General features: G+C 39.3%; 1 protein-coding gene and 2 long non-coding RNA genes across 48 annotated transcripts in view; 2 read left to right on the top strand and 1 right to left on the bottom strand.

The window, feature by feature from the left end:
- Window positions 1-24,606, top strand: part of LOC127953295 (intercellular adhesion molecule 1) — a 126,295-nt gene that overhangs the window by 94,178 nt on the left and 7,511 nt on the right. For 37 of the 46 annotated variants that reach the window (XM_052552358.1, XM_052552357.1, XM_052552386.1 and 34 more), the window contains one exon: window positions 17,680-17,946. The exons of 2 other annotated variants lie outside the window; for them this stretch is intronic. In XM_052552358.1, the coding sequence (XP_052408318.1) occupies window positions 17,680-17,946 (267 nt within the window). Of the gene's footprint in view, window positions 1-1,280; window positions 4,590-17,679; window positions 17,947-18,052; window positions 18,383-18,619; window positions 18,670-24,606 lie in introns of those variants that run through there. 7 more of the 46 variants (XM_052552350.1, XM_052552370.1, XM_052552367.1 and 4 more) reach the window with 7 other exon arrangements.
- Window positions 1-24,606, bottom strand: part of LOC127953334 (uncharacterized) — a 69,645-nt gene that overhangs the window by 38,940 nt on the left and 6,099 nt on the right. The window lies entirely within an intron of this gene.
- Window positions 18,685-21,363, top strand: LOC127953335 (uncharacterized). Its single transcript, XR_008153139.1, has 2 exons — window positions 18,685-18,846; window positions 20,814-21,363. It is a non-coding gene; the product is annotated as an uncharacterized LOC127953335 (long non-coding RNA).

Here is a 24,606-nt window from a genome sequence, read left to right as displayed (position 1 = left end):
ACCGCTGCTGGCTCGGGCACGCCAGCGCTCACCGCTGCTGGCTCGGGCACGCCAGCGCTCTCCGCTGCTGGCTCGGGCACGCCAGCGCTCTCCGCTGCTGGCACGGGAGGAGACAGGGTCACAGGACCGGCAGGCCCCTTCTTCCTCCTCTTCCTCCTCGGGCGCGGTGCAGAGGCTACAGCTGGGTCAGAGGCGGGTTGGGGGAGTTTGGTCTCGGGCAGGGCAGCCTCGGACGCCGAAGACTCTGAAGCTGACTCCCATGAAAGCCGTCTCCCTCGCTTGTTGGGGAGACTTAAGGCAGTGGGAGGTACCTCAGGATCTTGGGAGGGACGTAACTGATCCCCCAGGGTTGCCACGGCCAGGACACGACCCTCCGGGATCGCCGGCAGCTGGGTAGGTGGGGACCTCTGGGGGGTACCCTGCGGCGCCTCCTGGGAGAACTTCTCCCACAGCCGGGCATAATTGCAGAGAACCCACTCGTTCTCAGGCGAGTATGGCAGGGCAACCCTTTTCTTCTCGGCGGGGGACGATATCCAACACTGTTGGCGGAACTCCAATTGGGATTGAGGAGTGGGGGACATCCTGTCTGCTGAGTTCCTATTTGGTCGGTTCATTCTGTTGGGAGGATGGGTTTGGGACGAACTCAGATGCAGACAGGATGTACTGAACACAAGATTTATTATACAAAAAGGGGAAAAACAAAACCCACGAGGGGGAAAACAAGGGCTAGGGTGAACACTAAAAGAATTCCACAAAACACAATAAACAAGGTAAACAAAGACTCTGAACACTAAATACTAACAAACACTCACTGCAAGACAAAGACTTCTTCGAGGGGTTTCTAGGACAAGGTATCTCAGGACAATGACATGTAGGAACACATAAGTAGAACAATGAACCGACGAAAGACAGAGCACACTAGGAGATCTAAATAGGGGAACTAATCAAGACACGGCAGGTGTTACAGATAGGACAATCACGACACGACTAGGATAACAAGGGGGGCGGGGCAAGGGAATGAGACAACACAAGCACATGGCCCAAAGACAAGGCCATGTGCTTGTACACAAAACACGGGTCTGTCATGATCCTGCCTCAAGACTAGAGAAAAGTCGGGACATGAAGGCAGAATCATGACAAAGAGTAGTTTTTTTATGTCATCAAACCCCCCTTTTCAAACCTGTAACTTTAGGAGTGTATCTGTAGACAGAGATACAGCACTGAAATCACTGAGTGTTGTTTCTGTGTGTACTATTATTAACACTGCTTTTCTTCCACAGGTAGTCGTCACACATTCTAGACTGTTCTTATTTTCTTCCTTTTGCTGGTTACATTGATTGTTGTCATCTTGTTTTGTTTTTTCTCTTTTTTAATGAAATGTTGTGACAATAACAACCTGAAGTAGTGAGAGTTAAGTGTTGTGATGTGATTTAAATGATTATTGCAGTAAGCCCTACAGGAGGCGCTACTGGTTTTTGTATTGGTTTAGCTATGCGTGCTTACGTCAAATGACGTGCTCTTCAGCAGCTGGTTATTGATAAAATGCTTGATTGCCTCTGTTATCTGCTCCTGGCAAAATCCTGTTAATAAACTGTTGAAGACTACTTTGAGGAATCAAAGTAACTTATACCCTAACTTCTAGGCTGTAGGGGGTCACTTTTAACCCAGAAACATAACAGTGTAACAAATGACATGACTTCATGCCAGGCCAAAATCATGTTATGAAAGCTATAGACCTTATAGACCTTTGTGGTATTATTTATTTAGGGTAGTATTTCAGGACAAGAATGAAAATGAGGCTGTAAGAGACTGAAGTACAGTACAGTGCATTCAATGGATTGTATTGCTGTTTATCAACTGATTGTTCAGCTGATAAGAATTCTTCCTGAAAAATGTTTCAGTAGACAAAAACTCCATAAAAATAAATGGTAAAAAAAAAAAAAAATTATATGCCAGGACTGCAAATCTATCCCTCATTTCCATCCACTTCAAATCCAAAATGGCATCTATCCTGGTGTGTTTGGTCAGTAGACGGCTGGAGTTTTCTATGTAGTGTGTACTGCTGTGTAACTATTCATAATTTTAGCCAGAAATATTTCCAGTAATGTGTACAGTCATAACTCACTCATTTCTCACTCTCTGTTGAGATGATGTGAATCAAAAGATGGGAATCTTTTGCACTCTGGATGTTTATTGTCTCACTTCTTAATTTCTCTGTGTGTTTATTTAACATTGTAGTTATTTGATATATAGTTTTTATTCATCATATATTAAAAAGCTTGTCACTATTATTTCCACAAGGCTTTATTTTCATATTATTCCCTAAAGATCTCTCTGTAGGTGGCGATAATAATTAACCATTTCCTGCAAACATGTCTTTTTGGGGCCTATGCTGGCCTTTTGCGGGCACAGTAGGGCCAGCCCACACCAAACCTAAACAGGCCCAGTGCGGGCTTGCCCAGGGGAGGCTCACAGCTTTGGGCTCATCGCAGGCTCTCTGTGAGCAGCCTAAACTATGGGACCGCCTGGCTCAGGGTACTCCAGAACAGGTTTGAGAACCACTTGCCTTAAGTAATTAACTGGCTGGCCAGGTAAATTTCAGCTTAGTTTGCACCAATCCTGGGTTTTAGGTACCATGAAAGTGGCTTGGATTTTGGCTGCATTGATTGCCAAAGTAACTCTCCACGCCTCACCTGCTCCGTGGCAGGTTAAGTTCTTATGTAGAGATCACAAACTGAAATTGGACCAATTAGATGTGAACAAAGTGACACATGTCTGACACAAAAAAAGTAACTCCCCCAGTTTATCTTGCTTCAAATTAAAGGTCACTAGAACAAAAAAATAAATGTCTGGCTTTAATGTTAACTTATTTTATAATATTTATATAATTTTTATATTATTGATATTATTGTTAATCCATTACACACAAGCAATATTAGTTTAACAGTTATTATAAATCATTATTTTAAATGAATATATACAGATCATAATAATATAAATAATATGTAGAATCAATAGATAATGCTTTAAAAATGACTACGTGACCTTACATGTTTCAGTCTCTATCCATCAAGTTTCACTTGTGACTGCACTGATAAAGCAAGATAAACTTTTATTTGTCCTCTTTCATGAACAAGTACTTTTTTCAGTGTAGATGTGTTTAAATTCATCATATTCTACAATCTCTTAACCTTTAACAAAAATGTTAACCCTTTAGACTGGAATCTCACTGGGTCTCTCGCAAGAAGTGAATCATACTTGCTCTGTGTTGCAAGGCATGTGATTGGCTGTGTGCCAGTGATGTCACACATTCATGTGCACACGCTCCACAAACTCAGGATCAAACCCTGAGTTATTGTAAAGCCTATCAATGTCAAGCAATAAATTTCTCCAATCAAATCATCCAAGTAACCAAAATTTATTAACAACTCGTCAAAAGTTCTAAAACACAAATAGGCTTAGCTGGTAGCAAGTTGATACCATAAGGGTTCAACAACCCCCAATATATAATGTGTAAATGTGCAATACTTTACCAGACAAAAACAGTAATTCAAAACAGTGACACAGGCCAGCTCCTAAAACACAGCCAGAAAGACACCCTCCTTATTGTGCTAAAACATTCAAAATCATTTTAAAAACATCATACATCCAATAACATGAATACACATTCCAATACAGCACAATATAAAACAAACAAACACTTCAACCATATACATCACATAGGCTACCTATACCAGCTAGATAAGAGTTTTCCAACTCTGGCACAAACCATCATTGCCATCTGCACAAAACATTTACATGCAAATGATTATACACAATATCACACTGTTAAAAAGTATTACATCCAACATTGTCACATACCTAACAACAGCTACGACAACTGTTTTCCGAAGCTGGAACAAACCAATATTGCAGTCTCCAAGAAAAAAATCATCACCACTACCCATCTGGCAATCGGCATTACTCCAAAGCTAATGCCATCCCATTCATAAAGGACACGTAGGCTAGAAACTACCATACAGGACTACCATTAATACTATATTGTTTGTAGCCATTACATTATCAAAGAAAGTTGATGATCAGCATCATGGTACCAAAAAAAAAACCAGATTGAGGTGGTTTGGTTTTGTCAATTTAAATCTAATCCTGTAACTCTTGAGTTTGTTCAACTATCATCATAGTACAGGCCCCAGGTTGGGAAATGTGTAATTTCAAGCCCAGTCTAAAGGAGTTTTTATTTTTATTTTTATTTTGTGACGCGAGACCATAGTCTGGAATATGTGTGATTGTTCCTGGATAGGGAGAGTCTGGTGGTTTGAGAGCTGTGGCTTGTTTTCATTAAAAGAGGTTGAATTATTATTTTGCTATCACCCAACTTCAGCTATGGACAGTGTTTGGAAATTGATGTACTAAAGATGACACTTTCACACACATCAACTTTCACATGATGAAATCCTATAATCTTACATTGCTTTGTGTTTGTTTGTTTTTCGTTACTTTTGTACGTTTACATTTTTGGCTATATGTAGCTGTATTAACCTGAATTTAATGTTTTCTATTTTTTATTTAATAAAATCATTGAAATCCCTTTGACTGCTGTAATTTTTTGACAATGTAGAGTGGTGTAGTGCTATATGCATTTATGATGTAATTACATATTGACTTCACTAAAGAGCAACCTTGATTGCAGGGGGTTACCGGTGTTCAGAAATATTCGGTGTCTGAGATTTTCAGTGACACCAGGCGGAGGATACATGAATATTCACGAATTTCCTGTTTCGCGTTAAAGGAAATATTAGTACATTGTCACTGAAACATAAACGATTTTCGTACGTTTTACATGGTACGTTTTAGCATGGAAAAAAATATTTTATAGATTGTGTCATGGTTAGGGATTGTCGTAATGGGGTTTCCCTTTCATAGGTCACTTCGATGCTGCGGTGACGTCACCGGTATGGGAACACCCCTCGGTGTGATGAATGTCTGAAGCCCTATACCATCTCGCCAATCGTATTGGCCAAATAGCGCTTGGCACCACCCTTACACATGCGCACGCATCATATACCTGGGTGCCGCGCGCTATTTTGCTCAGATTTCATTCCTTCAGGGAAGCGATTCATCTGTTCCCTAGGAATCATCTCGCGTTCTCAGCGGTTTCTACGAGCAGTGCTAACTCCTCTTCGCGGACGCGATGAATTTTCGAAAGTGCAAGGAACCATGTACCAGGTTCATCACAAAGGGAAACTCACATGAAAGGTGCGTAGTATGTTTAGGTTTACATCACGCACAGGCGGCGCTTAGCGGCCTTTCTTCTTGTCCCCATTGTGATGGCCTGCAGCTCAGAGTACTGCGCTCGAGGGTGGAAGTATTTTCTAATGTCGCCCCCGTGTCTAACCCCTGTCATGTCACTTCTGCGACTGCCGAGGCACCTCAAGAGGCGATAGCTTGGGGTGACACGTGCGACATGGATTTTGAGGACAGCGCAGCGCTGGAATTTTCTCCACGTCGCTCGCACTCCCCTACCCTGGTGCAGGAAAAGAGTTTTATTGAACCGGTCGTCTTCTCTAACAAGGAATTTCAGCCCACACCGGAGGCATGTGATGCCATCTCCTTCGGTTGTGGACGCTATGATGACGTCATTTTATCCACCGCGGCCTCGGGGTCTGAGGACTTCTCGGCCGACACTAACTCTCTCCCTCCTAGTGGACAGGAGAAATGTATTTCCCCCTCCTACAGCGAGCTGTTGGATGTGGTTTCTCGCGCGGTGGGTAAATTGGGACTGGATTGGGAGGTTGAGAAGGCCGAGGCCCAACCTTCATCTAAGCTGGACGACCGTTTTCTAATCAGTCGTACAACTGTGCAGCCCTGAAGGCCTTTGCCTTTTTTCCCGGACCTCCACCAAGAAGTTTCGAGGTCCTGGAAACTGCCGTACTTGGGAAGAGCCTTCACCTATGGCACCCCCTCGTGAGGATTGGGGCCCTAAGGTTTTTCCACTGGCTCACCGACGGCAGCGTAAGAGGTTGAACCTGAGCTCAATGGCTAATGCCTCTCGTGCTCGGGCCCCGAATAGCAGCTCCTGATGTTCTCGCTGCTTGCCAGGGACTGTGCCCTCCACTAGAGAGCGCTGTTGGACCGCTTTTGTGCATCCAACCCTCTCACTGCAGTCCTCATACTCAAACACTGACTGTCTCGCCACAAACAGCGCCTCGAGCAGCATTGGATTGAGTTGTTATGCCAAGCGTTCCCTCAGACACTCTGCGCAATTCAGCTTTCAGAATTCAAGGGACGGTTCCAGGGTCTGGCAAAGACGACCCGTTTATGACGGCTCACACAGCCGCCGCTTTTTCGGTAAGGCAGAGCCCAATGTTCATCCTGTTGGACTAATTCCTGCCGTGGACACGTTTCAAGATTATACACAACGAGAAGCAACAACTTTTACGCATGCACTTCCCCTGTTCACGAATGCCACGAGCTTTTCGTGCCCGGAAATTTTAACGCGTATAAAAGCATTGCAGGAAGCAGAAATCTTGAGACCGCTAATGTTGTTTCGGGCAGTGTGGGAACGCTTGCCCGACATTTCACAATGGGTGTTACGCACAATTTGTCACGAATACACCATTCAGTTTCGAAAAGGCCCGCCTCCTTTCCGCGGAATTCTTCCCACGGTTGTTAAACCGATGGAAATAGCGGTGCTGCGACAGGAGATGTCAACTCTGCTGAGCAAAGGGGCTATAGAAGAAGTACACCCCTCTCAGATGGAGTCAGGGTTTTACAGCCGCTATTTTGTGGTACCAAAAAAGACGGCGGGTTGCGACCCATTCTGGATTTACGCCGTTTGAATCTTGCACTCAGCAAGCAAATTCAATATGTTAACAGTAAAGTCTATTTTGTCTCAGATTCAACCAAACGACTGGTTTGTCACGATCGAAATGCATGGACGCAGCTCTGGCCCCGTTGCGGCTCCAGGGCGTTCGCATTTTGAACTACTTAGACGATTGGCTGGTGATAGCACAATCGCAGACTCAAGCACACTCTCATCAGGATCTTGTGCTGAAACATTTAAACAGCCTGGACTTATGCACGAATTTCCAGAAAAGTGTTTTAATTCCCACTCAATGGATAACCTTTCTGGGAATAGACTTGGAGTCTCGCGCGATGACAGCAAAGCTATCTCTCCCGCGCGCTCAGTCGATTGCGTCATGCGTGCGTTGCTTCAAAGCGGGTCGCACTGTGACAGTGAGCTTGTGCCTCAGACTTTTAGGTCTAATGGCAGCGGCATTCCCCGTAATCCATCTGGGATTACTTCACATGCGCCCTTTTCAGTGGTGGACGAAAAGACGGAACATTTCACCCCGTTGTCTTCCGCATCGGACGATTTCAGTGACACTGAGGTGTGTGATGTCGATAAAACTGTGGATGTCAACCGAATTTCTTCTAGCCGGAGTTCAGCTGGGGATTTTGCGTTCCGAGATACTGTCACAACGGATGCGTCTTTGACTGGTTGGGGAGCTGTTTGTCAAGGGCGCCCAGCCCACGGAGTGTGGACAGCAACACAACGCAGTTGGCACATAAATAGGTTAGAATTACTGGCAGTTTTTCTAGCTCTCCAGTATTTCTCGAATCTGCTGATCGGCCGTCATGTACTGCTCAGGTCAGACAACACAGCGGTTGTGTCATATCTGAATCATCAGGGAGGATGACGATGGGAGATTCCCCTCAGACAGGATTTGTTATCACAAGCACAGGGAATGATTTGGCACCCAAGGCCAGATCTATGGAAACTGTGGGTGTGGCCTCTGAGCGGAGTGAGTTAGTATGTCCCGGTCTTTCTGTTGAAACCACCGAGACTATACTGAATTCTAGAGCAGCTTCTGTGAGACGCTTATATGCTTTCAAGTGGAAACTGTTTACGACCTGGTGTGGAATTCGTAATATGGATCCACTGAGCACTTTTATCAAGTCTTACAGTCTGGATGTGAGGATGGCTCCTGGCTCCCGGGTTCTCTCCGCTTGAGCAGATGCTTCCTTGGATCCCAGCTATCAGGTACATCAGGCATTATGGTATAGCGTTCCCATACCGGGGACGTCACCGCAGCATCGAAGTGACCTATGAAAGGGAACATCTCGTTTACGTATGTAACCATGGTTCCCTGAATAGGGAACGAGATGCTGTGGTCCTGGCCGTTCCATACCTTGGTAGCATTCTTCTTCTTCAGTTCATGAAATCTGAGCGAAATAGCACGCAGCACCCAGGTATATGATGTGTGCACATGCGTAAGGGTGGTGCTAAGCGCTATTTGGCCAATAGGATTGGCGAGATGGTATAGGGCTTCAGACCGTCACACCGAGGGGTGTTCCCATACCGGTGACGTCACCGCAGCATCTCGTTCCCTATTCAGGGAACCATGGTTACATACGTAACCAAGATGTTAATTGTATATGTGTTTAGGGATATACCTACTGATCAACACAAGCAAGCACGTTATAGGATTTTTGTTGTAAGTAAATTATTAAATACATTATTAAAGTAAATTCCTATATGAACAACAAATGGCAGAGATTTATACACCATGAACAATCTCAATGAAATCAGTCTAAATATTGGAAGAAACATACTTCCAAATCAATGGGACCAGATTGTTTATACCCATTGCACATGTTTTTAACATAAGTAGAATATCCATAGGCATAGACGTTGGAACAGGGGGGGCTGTTCCACCCCTCTCGGGATTTGTTCGTTGCTTTTGTTTTCTGTTGTTTATATATATATGTATATATATATATATATATATATATATATATATATATATATATATAGTTTTTATTTATATATATATAAATACAGAATCTGAATTAAAATGTGTTTGATTTAAGCCTACATTTCAAAATTTTCAGAAAATCGCACGTACGATCACACATGTGTAATCAGTCTAGGCTGGTCCCTAGAGCGTACGATCAAGTGCATCACATGATCAACTGCTAAATTCAAAGGTTGAATTTAGCCAGAGACAGGCGCGCTCAGAGCTGTCATATATCATATATTTTCAGTGTTTTCAACCATATACTGTTTATTTTAGGTTTAAAACATATAAATTCACATAAGTACTAAAAAACAATACATTTAGAGTTTGTAAAATACACACTGATGTCTATGGAAGAGGTAATAATAATCCTTTCCGTTATAATTCGACACGGTCTATTCATATCAGATACACAGTGTGTAAGTAACTTCAATGTTTACTCTATTCTATTCCCAGTTCACCAGCCACTTACTTTTAAGTATTTCGTGAGAAGTGGATGAATTCATGTGTTGTAACCATAGAGGTTGTAAATCCAACAGATCTAATTCTCTGAACTGCGTCTGCGGCACAAACTAACATGGCGGCGCCCATTGCGCATACAGCTCAACTAACGCGATCGTTATAAAGGTGTTTAACCAACAATATACTTCCACTTGCATGTATTTGACAATCGGAATATCAGATATTTCATGCCATAGCTAACAAATTTGTGAGTATTCTGAATAAAAAAGGAAAAATGACATAAAAGCAGATCATCATTCATTCAGCGCTGTTGCTGCTGCGGTGTGTCACGTGACAAGCAATGACGCGTCACTATGGAAACGCCCATCCCTCTCACAATATAGTTCCCATGTCCCTGCTTTCTGGACATGGACAGTAGACCGTGCACATAGTTTCAATGGAGGGACAGAAAGCTCTTGGACTAAATCTAAAATATCTTAAACTGTGTTCTAAAGATAAACGGAGGTATTTCTGGTTTGGAACAACATGAGGGTAAGTTATTAATGACATAATTTTGCTATTTGTGTGAACTATCCCTTTAACGTTTGCGTTCCCAACCCAGCCCCGCTGGGTTAATATCGAGACCAATTTTCAATCCAAACTTGGGTTAAAACAACCCAAAGTCCTACCCAACGGCCTCAACCCAGCATTTGGGTTGAAAAAACAACCCAGCGTTTTTTGGAATGTATACGAACAGGACATTCGAATCTTAACCAAACACTGTACATTATAGGGAAACATAATACTGGTATATGTAATGAACCAGTGGAACATGTTATGATGATATGTACAGCATATGAAAGAGAAAGGGATCGACTTGAAGATGAATTACAATCCTTAGGAATTAAATAATTTTCTTTAAGCAGTATTCTGAATGATGGTCCAAATTCAGGGAAACAAACGCCATGTCTTGTTCCCATCTCTCAGGGAACCGAGGTTACGACAGTAACCTGAGACATTCCCTCTCGAGAAAGTTCTCTTGACATGTGAGGCTAATGATTGCATGTCCAAATTGTAGAATCTGGCGAAGGTATTCTGCGAAAACCATCCAGCTGCCATATAAATATCTTTGATAGAAACTCTCTTAGTCCATGCCAATGAGGAAGCGACCACCCTCAGCGAATGGACTCGGACGCCAATAGAACATTCCATACCACGGATAGAATATGCCGAGGCAATAGCGTTGACCACCCAGTGTGATGGCTGTTGTTTGGATACAGGCTTCCCTTTGGATTGTGGTGCCGCCACAATTGTGTTCATCACGCTGCAAGACCATGAACCCGGGTTTACCAGTTCCCACACACCATCCAATACCTAAAGTGTCCACCATTCTGGGTTGGGGTGCCACATCGAGCCGTCCGCCTGAGACAGGAGATCTCGTCTCAGTGGGATCGGCCACGGGGGAGCCGCTAGTATTTCCAGCAGATCGGGAAACCAAAGCCTGTTCCGCCAGTATTTATTTATTTATACAAATTTATTAGAGGATCAATGGGGGTCCTCAGGGTCATGTCCAACAACATAGAAAAGAAGAACAACAGAGTAGATACAATTGAAAGAGAAAAAAACCTTAGCGCATGTCCACAAGCACACACACAACAGCTCTTATTATCACCACCCATCTCAGATGGAATAAAGTAAACCACAGTGGTTCCCAAACTGTGGTATGTATACCACTAAACACATTTTATTTTATTTTATACCCCTTTAAGTAAAACATTTTTAATTTAGGACTTAGTAAAAGTCAAGCATTTTAAGAGGGGTATTTGATGTGAGATGTTTGAGAACAACTGATATAACATATTGCATATAACACAATAATCCCAAATATAACTGACAAAGTTAACATCACTATATATGTATGTATATATGCAAACGCACATTCATACATACACACAAACATAGCATGACACATATCGATGCCAAATTTGAAATGCTAAAAATATAGAGAAGTATTCTGCAGATGTGTTAACAAAGCAGTTCAGAACAGAGGAAAAGATCTAAGCAAGCGAATGGATGCAGGAAGATTGTTCCAATCACGAGGGGCTCTCAATCACGAGGGGCTCTAACACAGAAAGCATATTTCTCAATTTCTCTCTTAATTCTTGAAACAGTAAAAAAGATCTGTTAGTTGTGACGAAGGCTATAATGTGAACTGAAAGGCACTAAATATTGCGATAAATAATATGGATATTGATGAAAGTAAATACATTTAAAAATAAGCTAAAGCCAATGATATTGTCTTCTGGCTGAGGGTGCAAGCCAGGACAGCTGTTCGGTGAGTGTCAGCCACAGGTGCTGGATTTGGAGCACCACCATGTAGCCCGTGCTCCGTCTGATCGCCTGGGCCATCTTCTTTGTGGCTTTAAGTGCGAAATCTGTTGCTGCGCATAGATCTTTAAATGCCTTGGGATCCGTCTCACTCTTGTCCAGAGATTTCAGAAGCTGTGCCTAAGAAACTTGGAGCACTGTCATCGTGTGCAAAGTTGAGATCGCTTCTCCCAAGGCTGCTTACACTTTATCAGCAACGTGTGTGGTCAGATGGTAAAGCCCTGACAGCAGCGTAGCACCTGTTTTCAGGGAGGTAGGTTAATGGGCAGAGGTGCGTGTCAATGGATTCCTCGACGGGCGAAATGTGTGTGTATCCTTGGCCTTTCGCTCCGTCGACTTTAGTGAAGATCTTCGACCCACCAGCGTTAGCACGAGCTGATTTGAATGCAGCCCACACCTTAGCAACCTCGTCTTCCAAGTCTGGGAGGAATGGGGTTCACTTCCTTGGAGCAGCAGCTCAGCGGCCCGAGTAAAGGAATGAAGATTCCAGCTTGCTCTTAGCTGGTTAGTCGGGAGATTCGCAAGAGGTGGTTTGAAGATTCTATTCCGCCAGGCATATTGGAGAGCGGGGGGGGGGGGGGATGTTTGCTTTAAATTGTGATATTCTGTGTGGTCACCCAAGTGCAGATATCGTCCCACCAGCGGCTCACTGTGAGCGGTGGGAAATTGCTGAGAGAAATTACAGAGGGCGATGTTCCTCCTAGCCCTAAACCCTGCACTGATATCTGCACGTGGGCAACCACGCAGAATGTCACAATTCAAAGTACCCCCTCCACCCCCAGCCCAACCCGGTGAATGCTGACACCGCATGGGTGAGAGCCAGGCAACGAATGCAGAACTCGTGGGTGTCCAGGGCCTAGATGGGTCCCAAATACAACGTGAAAATGTTCCACATGCTGGAACTCTGAGAGGGAAATCCGTCTTCTTGCGTATTCTCTACAGCTGTCTTCAGTAGGATATGTGAAAGAGGAAGATTCTGAGTTTTGCCGCCAATACAATGCATTATATAGTGGCGGGGGCCCGCCCCCATTCTCCATCTTGGCTGGCATTGGCCAGTGAGAGTTGCAATTTCACTGGTGTTGTACAATAACATTTCAGGTAGGTTAGGAAGGAAGGGAGTCTTCAAGGTATTAATGCCATGTTGAGAGACCGTTCTTGAGAGGGAACCAAAAGAAGAATAAGAACCAGCATGGTGGACCATACGAGGTCATTTACAATCATTTCTATCGACAAAGGTAATTACTCCTTGCTTATTTGAGGGAAAAAAGGCACATAAGGCAAGAGAAGCTGTTAAACTGTCCTAAAGTCTTTTTCTCACCGGGTACCACTTATATAAACACGTCATCCCTAGGGGCTGCCTTTGTTGTTTTGAAGGCTATGTGAGAGCATGGAACTGGGGCTGTGTGTGAAATGGCATACTTACTTACTACTTACTGCCCAGTACAGTGTATACTGCCTACTATTTTTTAAAGAATAGTGTGTGAAGCAGTATACAATAAGCAACAAATGTTTCAGAGTAGTGTGCTAAAGTGTTGTCACATGACGAAACAATAATTCAGCACAGCTGCTGAGTTTGTTACATCACAAATATATCTACTATTCTTTATACAAAGGTTTGTTAATTAAGGATTCATAGTAATCAATGCTATATTGCCCAATTGAACTCATTTCATTATTCATGGACTTTACATACTGAACAGAACTAATAATTGTGTAAATAGTAGTTAGGTGGTAGATATTTATATTTCAGTACTGTAGTACATTATAAAACAGTATGCAATAACAGTGTGTTTAAATGATCATATTTAAAAACATTATTAAATGAATGCAACTTTATTGGGACAATTAAACCTTCCTTTACTGCTAACCACCTAATAACACTGCATTATTAATGAGACGTTTTATTTCACATTTTTTTATATTTCTTTTATTTTTACTGAAAACAAATGCCTTTCTGATATTATATGATATGTGGTGGGAAAAGCAAGTTTTGGTAAAGGGCGGCCTTATTACAGATAAATGGGCATCTTTTGCAGTGCTGTTTATCGCAGCAAGGTTTTGGTGGGCGGAGTTATTGTAAATAGTCTATGCCAACAAATTATTTATATATTAGATTTCTTCGATATTTTTATTATTCAGAATCTTTAAATTAATCTGCACTGTATAAAGCACTTTAGAGATAAAGGAGACGTCATTTGACTTGATCGAAAACGTTCTGTAGAGATTAAAGTACAATTTATGTCCTACTTACGATATTGTTTTTAGATACACAGCTATAGTTTGTATTTTACAGTAACATGTATGTATAAAAGTGTTTTATAATTACCATTCCCCGCCTCCAGTTCACTCACGCGTTTGAAGATGAAACATTACATGAAGTGCGCTGCGTTCTGTGAAACAGTATCACATGGAGTGTCTTCAGATGCATTCATCAAATTTCAGCAAATGTAGCGGGTAATCCGGGAATTATATGCATAGAGAACATTCACATACTATTCACAGTATACATGCAGCATACAGCAATATAGTAGGAGTTGTGTGGTGGTATGCCATTCTGAACACAGCTTCTGTACTGATTTCAGTGTGCTTGAGTTATATTTATCAGATTCTGGTAAATAAAGTAGGTTATCCGAGTATTTGATGCATACAGAAAATGTGCACACTATGTACAGCATACATACTGGATACTGCATAAACAGTAAGAGTATATGATAGTATGGCATTTCGAACACAGAATAGGAGTACGTCGATCTAGTACGAGTTTTAGGGTGGGTAGTCACGTGTTTGATTGCCGTTCCAGTGCACTTTCACTGGTAGAAGGTTGGAAAAACACGGGTTATGTGTTGTCTGGAACGCGGCATTATTTGCAATATTTTCTGATCAACTTTTCCTTGAGAACGCTGAACATGTTTCAACATTTGATTGTTTATCTCTTCGCAGTTTCACAGCTTGTGAGTCTCACAGGTTTGTATGTTTTATTTGTTTAACGCCTGAAGTGCAAAAATCTGTTTATCTGAAATGTTCCTAAATATTAGCGGTTACTTTATTTGGAGATTAAATGATTTTAACTTTATTATTTATCGTAGGACCAGTGTTTGGGGTGCAACATTATTTCTGTTCAGTTGACATGTTTGTTTTATGTTGCATGTGATCATACTGACAATAGACAGGCTTCTATAAATGCAAAACTATTTAATATTGTTCAGACAAGGTAATTTCGAGCGAACAGGCTCTTCGTCAGACAATAAAAATGATTTCAAACATGTCTTTATACTGTGGTTACAAGATTAATCAACGAATATCGAAATCTTAATTTAATCCTCTATAGGAGCTATCTGTAAATCCAAAAAGTCTCACATCTCAAAAATATTATGTCGCCTCCATGCCATGAACCTTTGAGTAATTCTGTTCCGAGGCTACATAGAAACTGAATGTCAAAAAGTCGCAAATTGCTGAGCCACCAGACTTAAATGATCGATTTCTGATCGCACAACGATGTTCTGAATTGAGAGTTTTTAAAAGTTTACTAGTTTTACACACATTTACCCAAAATACCGCAGGGGCAGTGCAACATATTAGCCGTTTTAGATTAAATCAATCTCTTATTTCTAATTATTATTATTTTTTATTATTATTATTATTTTATTTATTTTTTTGCAGTATGAGAATGTTTGAAAGTTTAATAGGTAAAATCACATTGTTAAAGGTAACCACATCCAAACTTGCCAAAGGGAACCTTATTTAAAAAAAATATATATATATATATATATATATATATATATATATATATATATATATATATATATATATATATATATATATATATATATATATATATGTAGGAGGGGTTAAATCTGCTCAAATCAGAAGGTTATGGTCTGTTATAAACCACATGCAGTGTTTTTTTCTAAACATTTTTAAGAGTAGGGTCACTCCCTGTTCACAATATTCCAGTATTTCAGCTTGTATGGTCTTTATTTCCAGAGAGTACTGAATATAACAGTTAACTTTATTTTCATTTTTTGACACTCATGTTGTGACATAGGCTATTCATGAAATGAAATGGCAGACTGGTAGAGCTGGCGTTAGGGTTTTATATATGTCTGTGATTAGATGCATTTTGCACCTTTATAGATTGCTAGTTGATATGTAATTGGCTAAAAAAAGTAGAAAAGTGTCTATTACTAATAGTGTCTATTAACTTTGCATACAAATTTGTCTTTTTACTTAAGAAACGAATATGGGTGTCATACCATAAAATTGTTTTAATACGACTAATATGGTTTTGTATTTAATGTAAATTGTATAAAAACATTGTAAATTACTAATTAGCCTATAACACTTTCATTGTAGGCCCACATTTTAACTTCGGTCCAGCAAGTTTCAAGCACTCTCAAAAAACTTCCATAATAATATTTAAAGCTGTTCACACTGTGAAATTAATATCTTACTTTCGTACATCTTGACTTTGTTGTTTCTGATGAGAGAATTAGACAAATAATTAAATCATCCAGCACGCATCATGACAAAACAGCGGCGTTTTATTGGTGACTCATCTGAGTGCCTCTGATTGGTCCTTGCATTCATAAGCTCAACAGAATCGTATGGGATTGGTTATAATGCGCAGTGGTTCAAAACGTGTGTCTCTGCCTCTGTGCTGCTCTCTCAAACGATAGGTAAAGAGGATTTTAATGACTCAGGATGATAAGATGTAACATGTAACAATGTGTTACACTCAATAGGTTTTCAATGCAAGCTGGTTTCAAGACCTGATGTAGGACATCTGAAAAAATAATTTTATCCTGTGAAATTTCATAAAACGCCTGTGAATTTCATGTCCTGCAGTGATCATTAACCAGCCTATAAAATTCTAACAACAGATTCAGTACCATTCAGTAAAAAAACTAAACATAATATCAATATACTGTTTCTACAGCAAAATATGTTTCAGGGTAAAAAAAAAACGGTTACAATCTGTATCCTGTACAAATTGATGTTGAAATATATATATATATATATATATATATATATATATATATATATATATATATATATATATATATATATATATATATATATATATATATATAAAAGATGCAAAACTAAGGGCCATTTTAGAAATCAGATGCAAATACAAAATAATTGTATGACTACCAATTTAGTCAATTTCAACAGACACACTAGCAACTTTAAGAGAAAGTTGCTCAATATATATATATATCAATATATATAGACATTCAACATCCATGGTAACTAAAAAACCGAAGAGTTAGGTAATGTCACAGAATTAATGAATTCAATAAAATTCCCTACAAAATGTATGAAAGGAATTAGTCCAAAATCCACTGCGTAGAGGGTGAGAGTAATAATTTATTTTTGATATGAGAGAATTCACTAAAGCCCCTAGAGGACTAAATAAATATTTCAATATTTGTCAATATTTTTATTTTTCATATTATTTGTATTTTTTTGGTATGATTTCGCAGGCTTCATTGTATTATTATTGATATTATTAGGAATTTTGTATGTTTTGAATTGGACAATATTTTCTATTTTTCTTTTTTTTTTTTACTCTTTTCTTCTAAGTTCATGTGATTCTTGATTAATCACTTATGATTGAAATAGTTTTTTATCATCTGACAAAGAGCCTGTTAGCTCGAAACTGTGTGAAGTCCAATAATAATAGTTTTGTTTTTCTAAAGTCTATGGTCTGCCAACTTTTGTTTTTTATCAAGCTATTAAATAAATGTTCTTGGCCCAATTCTATAAAATACAAAACTCTAGAACTGATATCTATAAATGTATTGAAGCACCAAATGATCCATTGATTAACCATTTTAATGGATCAAACGACATATTTTGAAAAGATTGATAATAATAGCATTATAAAATGCAGATACTGTGAATTAATAGTATAAAGATGATAAAATTGTGTAGTGAAAAAGATACTTTATGATTTTATTAACATTTTAGAAAATATTAAATGTTTGAAATGCTGTGAAATTTGTGAGCTTTGTTTAATTAAAATCCTTCTCAATGTGTTTAACAGGTGCAGAAGCTGAATGTCCTCTTCAGCTCAACCCACAGAGAGTTGTTGTGAGATACGGCGGTTCTGTTGAAGTTAACTGTAAAACATCAGTCCTACATAAAGGGATGGGATGGGAAGCCAGTGAGGGAGCAGTGCCCAAGATCATAAACCAGAATCTGATCACATGGAGAGTGTCAGAACTGACAGAATGGGACATATTCCCATTCTGCTACATAAACCTAAACAAAGGTGCACAGTGTGAAGTAAAGCTCCCGGTCACCGTTTACAGTGAGTTTCTCTGATACTGATATTTTTTCCTGCTCATTTTCAGAAATATCTAATAAATGTACATTCATCACAGCAGATTTCAGAGTGTGTAAATCTTCCTCCACAGAGACTCCAGACAGTGTGTCCATCAGCACTGTGAATCACAGAGGACCAATGAAAGAGGGACAGCAGTATGAGCTCCAGTGTGACGTTCATGATGTGGCTCCTGTTCAGTATCTCACTGTCAAATGGTACAAAGGACAGACTCTGCTGCATCAAACCACCTTCAGTGACACTGACAAGACCCCAGTGAATAAAACTGTCACGCTCCTGATCCGTCCAGACAGAGCTGATGATGGAGCTCAATACTGGTGTGAAGCAGAGCTGGATCTGGGAGCAGAAGGACCTCAACCTTCTCCTAAATATTCATCAGAACCTCTTAATGTCGAAGTACACTGTAAGTTTATTATTGCTAAGCTAGCCATATAATTCAGTTTATATTTTCTGTAAGGCCTTCTAGTGTGAAGAATGTGCAACTGTCATATTTCAGACAGAGATTTGCATTCAAATATTAGTATACTGTAATCACGTGAACCCAGATAAAACGTTTTCAGTTGTATTTTTAGTGATCTGTTATTAACAGCTGCTCATCGTGATGCCGTTGTGCTGAGAAATGTATCTCTGTCCTCTTCAGATAAACCACAACACTCCAGTTCAACAGAGACCATCATTAAAGATGATAAGGTTTTTTTACATATTTGTTACAATTGTTACATATATTTTACAATTTTTTACATATTTGTTAAACCTGTCATTATTTCCTGACAGTAGAATATGAGACAGATAATCTGTGAAAGAATCAAGCTCCTCTGGCTCCTACCAGTGGTCCTATTGCCATTTGCAGAAAGTCATCCGCTCCCGGTAAGAAACAACCAATCAGAGCTGCGGTCCGTAACTTTGTTTGTGTTCAAAATGTGGAAAAATGTATATAATAGAGTACACCATGAATCCATTTTCCAAACCGTGTTTTTAGCTTGTCCTGAATCACTAGTGTACACCTATAATAAGTGTTTATATTCAGACTATTTTAAATTGCTTCAGGGGCACCGCGGCGGAGTAACCCAGTACCTTTGTGATTCTTCATAGACATAAACAGAGAGAAGTAGTTCCGTTTACGATGTTCTTCCGCAAGACTAAGCAGTTCTGTTTATTTACCGCTAGAGCTTCAAAAGTTACCGACTGCAGCTTTAACATCCATGGAACATAAAATAAAACAGAGCCAGAAAGACACCCTCCTTATTGTGCTAAAACATTCAAAATCATTTACATCAAATAACATGAATACACATTCCAATACAGCACAATATAAAACAAACACTTCAACCATATACATCACAAAGGCTACCTAATACCAGCTAGACAAGAGTTTTCCAACTCTGGTACAAACCATCATTGCCATCTGCACAAACATGTAAATGAAAAATGATTATACACAATATCACACTGTTAAAAAGTATTACATCCAACATTGTCACATAAATAACAACAGCTACGATAACTGTTTTCCGAAGCTGGAACAAACCATCATTGCTGTCTCCAAGAAAGAAATCACCACCACCTATCTGGCAATCGCCATGCACCTGCCATTACTCCTAAGCTAATACCATCCCATTCAGAAAGGACACTTAGGCTAGAAACTACCATACTCACCCTACCATACAGGACTACCATGAATACTAAAGTGTTTGTAGCCATTACATTATCAAAGAAAGTTGATGATCAGCATCATGGTACCAACAAAACCAGATTGAGGTGGTTTGGTTTTGTCAACTTAAATCTAATCCTGTAACTCTGAGTTTGTTCAACTATCATCATAGTACAGGCCCCAGGTTGGGAAATGTGTAATTTCAAGCCCAGTCTAAAGGAGTTTTTATTTTTATTTAAAAGTACATTGCTGATGTTTTTTCTTTTGTTTTGTTTTCGGGAATGGTAAATGTATGATGTATGGCCTATGTTTGGATCGATGCTAAGTGTTTAAGACAGTGTATTTGTATGCATTTTAGAAAGACACTTTATTGATGAGGACATCACATCATGGTCCAGTTTGAATATGTATTTAAAAGTTATTTGTGACATGAGACCATAGTCTGGAGTATTTTTGGTTGTTCCTGGATAGGGAGGGTCTCGGGCCTGTACCATGATGGTAGCGGAACAAATTTAGAGTTAAAGGATTAGTTTTGAGTTGACAAATCCAAACCTCACCAATCAGGCTTTGTTGGTACCATGATGCTGATCATCAACTTTCTTTGTCAACTCAGGCTTTGATCCTGAGTTTGTGGAGCGCGTGCACATGAATGTGTGACATCACTGGCAAACAGCCAATCACAAGCCTTGCAACACAAAGCAAGCTTGATTTACTTCTCGCGAGAGACCCAGCGAGGTTCAAATATAAAGGTTAAATGTTTTGCCTAAGGTTAAGAGACTGAAGAATATGACAAATTTAAAAGTCATATAAAAAATAAAGGAGGACAAATAAAATAAATAATCTTGCTCTCTCAGTGCAGTGACAAGTGAAACTTGTTAAGTTAGTTTATACATTTAAAAATATATAGAGACTCGAACATGTAAAGTCAGATTTTTTATTTTTTAAATAGTGCAATCTTTTGATACTACAATTTATTTATATTACATGATCTGTATACATTAATATTTATTTAAAATAAATGATTTAAAATAACTGTTCAACTAAAATTGCTTGTGTGTAAAAGATAAATAATAATAATGATAATATGAACCACTATAATTATAGAAATCATAAAATGACTCAGTAATTATCATTAAAGCCAGACTTCTAATATTTTTTTATTTATTTTATTTTTTTGCATTAGTGACGATTAATTTGGAGCAAGATAAACTGGGGGAGTGACTTTGTGTCAGACATGTGTCACTTCTCTCACATCTGATTGGTCCAACTTCAGTTTGAGATCTCTAACCCAGAACATAACCTGCCCCGGAGCAGGTGAGCCGTGGAGTGTAAGTTACTATGGCAATGAATGCTACTAAAAGCCAAGCCACTTACATGGTACCTAAAACCCAGGGTTGGTGCAAACTAACCTGAAACTTACCTGGCCAGCCAGCTAATCCAGCTTCATGGTACAGGCCCCTGGTGTTTAAAAGCTGTGGCTTGTTTTCATTATAAGAGGTTGAATTATTATTTTGCTATCACCCAACTTCAGCTATGGACAGTGTTTGGAAATTGATGTACTAAAGATGACACTTTCACACACATCAACTTTCACATGATGAAATCCTATAATCTTACATTGCTTTGTGTTTGTTTGTTTTTTGGTACTTTTGTATGTTTACATTTTTGGCTATATGTAGCTGTATTAACCTGAATTGACCATTGACCTGAATTTAATAAAATCATTGAAATCCCTTTGGCTGCTGTAATTTTTTGACTGTAGAGATTAGTTACTTCTGTGGTGTAGTGCTATATGCATTTATGATGTAATAACATATTGACTCCACTAGAGAGCAACCTTGACTGCAGGGGGTTTTCGGTGACACTGGGCGGAGGATACATGAATATTCACGAGTTTCCTGTTTCGCGTTAAAGCGTCACTGAGACATAAACGATTTTCAGAAAGGTACTGTCGGTACAGAATTAGTCAAAAGTACTGACATTCATTACTTGAGTAGAAGTATAGATACTAGGGTTTAAAAAGACTTTTGTAGAAGTTGAAGTATCAACTCAAGCTTTTTACTCAAGTAAAAGTGTAAAAGTACTGGTTTAAAAAACTACTTAAAGTATAAAAGTAAAAGTAATGTAAGGGGGAAAAAATGCCATTAAGAACAAAAGCTTAGGCCGCACCACAGGGGCCTATTGTGTACTACCCCACTGCCTCAAAAAACATTTTTCTAAAGGCCATAATGACTATAATGTTATATTAAAATGTTCATGTTGAAAAATTTGGGATGCACTAGGCTACCTGTTTCAGCCGCATATATGAAAATACAAAATGGTGTGCACATCCCAAACATCCAATTAGGACGCAGGTGCAAGACAACTGAATGATATAGACAAATAAAGAAGTGAAGTCTGAACACTAAAAACTACTGCTCCAGAGGAATTTAATTAAACAACGTTTCGACCTTCAGGTCTTCCTCAGCCGCATATATGCCCATTTAAAATGAACGCACTTTAGTACAATGCAAATACATTAAAGAACTAGACATATGATGACTAGTTGCCAATAACTATTGTTATGGTCCAAAAAGTCAAACTTTAGAGGCATGTCATCAATAACCTTTAATGGAATGTAAATGTACATCCAAGCTTAGCTGCAGGAATCTGCGAGGGCAATGGACAAGAACATTGGTGCAGGCTTAGTAACAATTACTCTTGTATCGTTGTCTATTTACAATAAACATTATAGTGCTGTCAAAATGAATGATTAATCCAAGTGATTAATCAAAAACTAAAACTGAAAAATAAGTCATAATCCTGATACCTTCTTGATTGATATAGCTTCTTGTATTCGGTACATCTGCTATGCACCTAAACGGTGCCTGAACCGATACTTAAAAAAAAAAGAACCACAAAAAAAAAAAACTATGGATAACTTTAAAGAACATTACAAATATTTAAAATAAATCCATAGCTTTCACCTTGGATGCTCTCATTTCTCAAGTTGTGCTTCCCTTAATCTAAGGCTAATAAATGTATTTCACAATCTGGGTCATTATTTAATATAAAACCACACATAATGTTTCTACTGTATCTCTGTCAATCACTCTGATATTTAGTTAAGATGAGTGCTGTCTGTTACTGTCTTTAATCCGTTCTGTGAATTACTCTATGGTCATTCTTTATAAAGTAGCAACAATTTCGTTTTTAAAATACAATACTGTGCAAAAGTCTTATGGAAAAATTAGTATTTTTACCCCAAAAAAGGGTTTTAAGCCAGTTATTTATATCTTTTGTTGTAGTGTGTCAGTAGGAAATATCAGTTTGCCATTAATTTTAATAATAATCTAGTGCGATTTTGAATGCACAAGCAGTCTGACAACAGCTAAATGAATGTTTGGAAATGTAAACTGATATTTTATAATGACACACCACAGCAAAATATATAAATAACTGGCCGAACACCATTCTTTTAAGTGAAAATGCTAACGTGTCTAAGACTTTTGAACAGTAGTGTATGTATAAAGTACGTATGATTAAATTAAGTATATTAAAAATAAGTGTAATTAAAGTATGTGGTCGTTCATATGTGTTAAGGGCTAGATTTTCGCTGGAGGAAACGGCGGTGGTGTGATGAGCGAAAACTTTACAGATGAGAAACCGACTGCTCCCTCGTGACCTTTTGTAAACTGTATTTATGACAAAGAACTGCACAGATATGGATATTCTAACAATCTATCGATTAACACATACCTTGTATCCTCTGTTTGTTTAAGTGCGCAACGCATACGCTGCTCCGCTCGCGGTCTGCGCCTCTGCGGATCGAAGAGCGCGCTGAAAGACGGGAGACCGGTCTGACGCTGGTTTCAAATGAAATTTAAGGGGACTGACTCTGAGGCGATCGGATACAGGTTCCATACCCAACTCTGCTTTAAAGAAATATATTTTTTGATAAACGAACCCAAAACTGGCTATGTCCTTGCTGGAGTGTGATGTGATTTGTGTCATGTGCAGGTGCGATGGATCGCGTACAGACCAATAGGGTGTCGGAATGGTATATGTTTATACCTTTCATCCAACCACAGTCAAATTCACTCCATCCGGATGGCGCGATTTATCTGGATAGGTTTTTTTTTTTTTTTTAATGATGACAAGCCGGAATGAAAACAAGCCGAAATGAAATAGCAGTAACGAAGCTATTTTTTAAAATGTAAGGAGTAGAAAGTACAGATACTTGCCTGAAAATGTAAGGAGTAGAAGTAAAAAGTCGGCTGAAAAATAATCACTCAAGTAAAGTATAGATACCCCAAATTTCTACTTAAGTACAGTAACGAAGTATTTGTACTTCATTACTTGACACCTCTGAGAATCAATAAAGACAAACTTACATTAAAACCCTTAATTAGTCCTTGGGGTCCAGCTGACCCCATTTGATTTTCATTTTTCTCAGGGACATGAAATTGTGTGACTTTTGGTAAATGGTAAATGGACTGCATTTATATAGCGCTTTCAACAGACCCCATGGCCATCCAAAGTGCTTTACAAGTTGCCCCACATTCACCCATTCACACACACATTCACACACAGACTGCGGTGACAGCCATTCAAGGCGCCATCCAGCTCGTCGGGAGCAGCTGGGGTTAGGTGTCTTGCTCAAGGACACCTCGACACTTGGTCAGGTGGAGCCGGGGATTGAACCACCAACCTTCCGGTTTGTAGACAACCTACAACTTACTTTTCCTAAATAATCTGTTTAAACACGCACAAAAAATCTGGACTTGTTTTTTTTGTTCTAAAAGTGTGCATAAAAAAATGCTGTTTAAGGTCCTTGGGGTCGTATTGACCCCACATTAAAAGTTTAATTTATCAAAAAAACAAACAAACAAAAAAAAAACAGTATAAATCTAGAATGTTTTACATTTTTATAAAGGCCTGGATCTAAAACACAAATGCGAATTGGAACGGACATTCTATATCATGCACACACACAC

This window comes from Carassius gibelio, chromosome B3 (assembly GCF_023724105.1).
Source record: "Carassius gibelio isolate Cgi1373 ecotype wild population from Czech Republic chromosome B3, carGib1.2-hapl.c, whole genome shotgun sequence".
In the NCBI taxonomy this organism is placed as follows: Eukaryota; Metazoa; Chordata; class Actinopteri; order Cypriniformes; family Cyprinidae; genus Carassius; species Carassius gibelio.
This window is presented reverse-complemented; position numbering and strand designations above follow the sequence as displayed.